Source organism: Cherax quadricarinatus, chromosome 74, assembly GCF_038502225.1.
Source record: "Cherax quadricarinatus isolate ZL_2023a chromosome 74, ASM3850222v1, whole genome shotgun sequence".
Classification (NCBI taxonomy): domain Eukaryota; kingdom Metazoa; phylum Arthropoda; class Malacostraca; order Decapoda; family Parastacidae; genus Cherax; species Cherax quadricarinatus.
The window spans coordinates 11,450,050-11,454,249 of NC_091365.1; the positions used below are offsets into that span (position 1 = coordinate 11,450,050).

The 4,200-nt window shown below is 42.6% G+C and overlaps 1 protein-coding gene across 1 annotated transcript in view; it reads left to right on the forward strand.

Annotated features, from left to right (window-relative positions):
* The first annotated feature begins 240 nt into the window (after positions 1 to 240).
* The window catches only part of LOC138854921 (collagen alpha-2(IV) chain-like), an 18,317-nt gene continuing 14,357 nt past the window's right edge, over positions 241 to 4,200 (forward strand). Inside the window, exons 1-2 of the mRNA XM_070100828.1 lie at positions 241 to 391; positions 2,272 to 2,429. Coding sequence (XP_069956929.1) covers positions 241 to 391; positions 2,272 to 2,429 — 309 coding nt within the window. The remainder of the gene's footprint in view (positions 392 to 2,271; positions 2,430 to 4,200) is intronic.

Here is a 4,200-nt window from a genome sequence, read left to right on the forward strand (position 1 = left end):
TGATTGAGATTTTTTTTATTAGCTCAGGGATGAGTTTAGTGGGTAACATCACTCGTGCTGAGTGATGTTATTCACTACACTACGACACCACCACCACCGTCACACTTCAACTACCGTCACATTTCAACCACCGTCACACCACTGTACTGTGACCACCACTGTACTGTGACCACCACTGTTACACTACGACCACCGTCAATATGACCACCGTCACACCATTACACTACGACCACCGTCAATATGACCACCGTCACACCATTACACTACGACCACCGTCAATATGACCACCGTCACACCATTACACTACGACCATCACGTACCTCTACTACCACCGCACACACCACGCTACGACCACTATACAATCAACTGATATGTCGCCGGCCAGACCCTGGTATTAGTGTCTTAGATTAAACCATTGGAACCTTCCCCAACTCGACCAAGCCCCCATGACTTTCCTCACTCTACCACCTTCCCCACCCCAGGTGTAAGGAAACATGCTTAGCGTTTCCATCTGTGCCGGGTTAGTACAGATTCATGGATATATGGACATAAATGCCGTGCGATTTTGGCCTAAATAACAACGCTCTTCTTGCCGAATAAGGCAAGCGAAACTGTGTATGCAATAACTTGGCAAAAATCATTCTGATTGTATTTATTTAAAATATATTTAGTTGGATTAGGCTAAATTAAATTTCGCTTGTTTTAATAAGGTTAGGTAAGTTTTCTAAGGTTCTTTTGGTACAAAATTATTAATTTTTACCCTAATAAATAAAAAAAATCTTTAAATGTATGAGAGAATTTTAGGAGACAATTTTAAATGAGTTCTTGTTAATTGACCAGTTTTACCTATTCGGCACGACATACATAATGTGAATAGCGAAGCCTTCATTACTCCATTCGCTGAATGATCCCACGGATTTAGAGCTTCATGAAATACAAAATTCATCTGTGAAAAGCAAGGAGGGGGATGGACAACGTGACTGGAGATACCGGGTTTTAACAAAGGTATAGAAACCGGGTTCTCTAAATCTAAATTCATTAGAAGTTGAAGCAGTTAATTCAAATTGGAAAAAGTTAGAATTAGAATAAAATACACAGTGAAAAGTTTCGAGCACAAGTTAGACAAATGCTAGAGACAAGTTGCTTGTAAATAGATTTTTTTTTTCCAGGTTCGAACTTACCTGATTTCTCGTTTTTGCCCGTGTTCCTACGAGTTTGTTGAGTTAGTGGAATATCTAGAAAAGTTGAATATTTATAAGCTATTGCAGTGGTTGAGTACTGATAAATGGTAACTTTTAATATAAGCCCAAGCATAGAGTGGAAGTTATTCTTCAGTCCTGTGGTATACCTTGATATTTCCTCTGCTGTAACTTACGTCAATCCTTGATTCATCCTTCAACCACAGCAGTAGTGGCGTTAAAGGCCAACTTGTAGGTTAAGAAAGGATGAACATAGTTAAATGGGGTTAATAGACGCAGTGCGTAGCAAAATATATTTCGGGTAATTCCATAGCTGAAAGCAGTTGAGGATGGCTTCGTGTTTGTAGAGGAGGAAAAAGGCTTAGAGCTTCAGGAATGAAAGTTTTTTTTCTTCTCAAACAAAATTAGGAGCTCCCATGGTGTGCTGCTGCTGTATTCCATAGTTAAGTTGTAGGATATAAGCTAGACATGTTTCCCTGTCACATTCCATCACACAGGATGGCTTGAACACAGGGATTGAACTCTGTCAACCAGGGCTGAGAAATTTCACCAGAGCGGTGATGGAACCTAAGTTGAGTATTTCGGCTGCTTCGAAGATTCATTTTACAACACAGTAACAGGGAAAAATGCATTCTTGGCTCTAGTTGGGTCCCACCACAATCAGCAAAACAGTTGAGCCCTTGATTGTAACACGTCAAGAACCCGTTCCAGGTAGCGTGTGTAATTGGGAGACCGCTCGTCACGACTTCGATTTCCGCATAATCCAAGACTTTCAAAATGTTTCATTCACGTCACTGCGGTTAAGTTCATGTTAAGACTGATAGTCAGTTACAGCCACTCGAGTATTAGTCAGCATTCATACCATGGCTGGAGCAGTTCTCAACTAACCTACAATACCATAGTTGAAACAGTTCGTCATTAACCTACAACACCATTACTGTAACAGTTCACAACCTACAATACAGTAGCTGGAGCAGTTCACAACTGATCCACAATACCATAGTATTGGTGAGGTGGATCACTGAAGCTCCCAAAATTTTGAGTCTGGCCCCGTCTTTCTCGTGGCTTACAGACCTTAGTCCACGACGTGAGGATGGAGGCTACGATGCATTACACGAGAGTTGTTATTGTAATGTCCACATTTCTATGCCAGTCCATGTTCGTTCTCATGTTGGAAGACTTGAGTCAGTGGTCAACTCTGGCTACTCCATCTTAGCTGAAGCGGAGCTAGTTTGTTTTATCCACATTTGATAAATGATCTCTGTAACACTATCTTCATATAGTGCATTCTGGAGTGTAGGTGACGCTTCATGCCAGGTGTACATCTTGTGTATGAAGCGAATGTAAAGGTTTCAGAAATGCTGCTGATATTTGTAATAAAGGGCAATGGGTTGCTGAGGAGGGTACAGTGGCTGCTGACCAATGTTGAGGAATCCACGTCCTATGCAGTACTCAAGTTCACCTTAAGTTGGGTGATACTTTCTAGGGCGAGGATGTGGGTGGTCATGTTATCTATAGGGAATTCAACAATCTCTTCCTTGTGTGTTTGGTCTAATGTCTCCCAGATCCACATGTGTATCAAAATCCTCCCCCTCCCCCCCCTCGTGATCATTTGTGACCTATATGTGACTTTTTTTTCACTTTATTTAATTTCACATAAACATTACAAAGGATGGATGTGCCTGGTTACCTGGAGGTTATTCCGGGGATCAACACCCCCGCGGCCAGGTCCATGACCAGGTCTCCCGATGGATCATGGCCTGATCAACTAGGCTGTTTCTGCTGGCCGCACGCAGTCCAACGTACGAGCCACAGCCCGGCTGATCCGGCACTGACTTTAGGTATCTGTCCAGCTCTCTTGAAGGCAGCCAGGGGTTTATTGGCAATACCCCTAATGCTTGATGGGAGGCTGTTGAACAGTCTTGGGCCCAGGACACTTACGGTGTTTTCCCTTAGTGTACCAATGGCGCCCCTACTTTTTATTGGGGGCATTTTGCATCGCCTGCCCAGTCTTTTACTTTCGTAGGGAGCGATTTCTGTGTGCACATTTGGGACCATTCCTTCCAGGATTTTCCAAGTGTAGATTATGATATATCTCTCCCTCCTGCGTTCCAACGAGTACAAGTCAAGTGTTTCCAAGCGTTCCCAGTAGTTAAGGTGCTTGACAGAACTTCTACGTGCAGTAAAGGATCTCTGTACACTCTAGATCTGCGATTTCACCTGCTTTGAATGGAGATGTTAATGTACAGCAGTATTCCAGCCTAGAGAGAACAAGTGATTTGAAAAGGATCATTACTGGCTTGGCATTTCTCGTTTTGAACGTTCTCATTATCCATCCTATCATTTTCTTTGCACGTGCGATCGTGTCACTGTTGTGAACCTTGAAAGTGAGATCCTCAGACATTACTACTCCCAGGTCCCTTACATTATTTTTCCGCTCTATTGTATGGCCAGAGTCTGTAGTATACTCTGTTCTAGTTATTATCTTCTCCAGTTTTCCATAACGGAGAGTCTTGAAGAGTCTGCCGTCGCATTTGTGGTCTTTGAAATGCTTGCCAACCATCCCACTTTTCGTGTATTTGCAAACCATCCCACTTTTCACATGTTTTTACAGGAATTTTGTTCTTAGTGCTAAGAGTGAATGGTTGTTGAAGACACAAAACTTCTACACAGTTGGTCTAGCACAGAGACGAAGGCCGGGCATTCTGGTATTTAAGATATTCTTTGATGTGAATTTAAAGTTTCTTGAAGTGGCTTGGCAGTGATAAATGTGGTCGAATAGGGAAGGTGCTTGCGGCCAGCGAAGGGAATGACTGTGGTGGGAATGGTGACTGACAGTGAAGGGTAATAACTGATGTTGTGATCTTATTTCTTTAGCAGAGTTGGATACTTCAGAAGTGCGCTGCTATCTTGTTAGTTACACAGCGGGAACAAAAGATAGTTGTGTGTCCCTGTTATATTCCATCAGACAGGATGGGTTACAAAAATGCAGAGGTCAGGT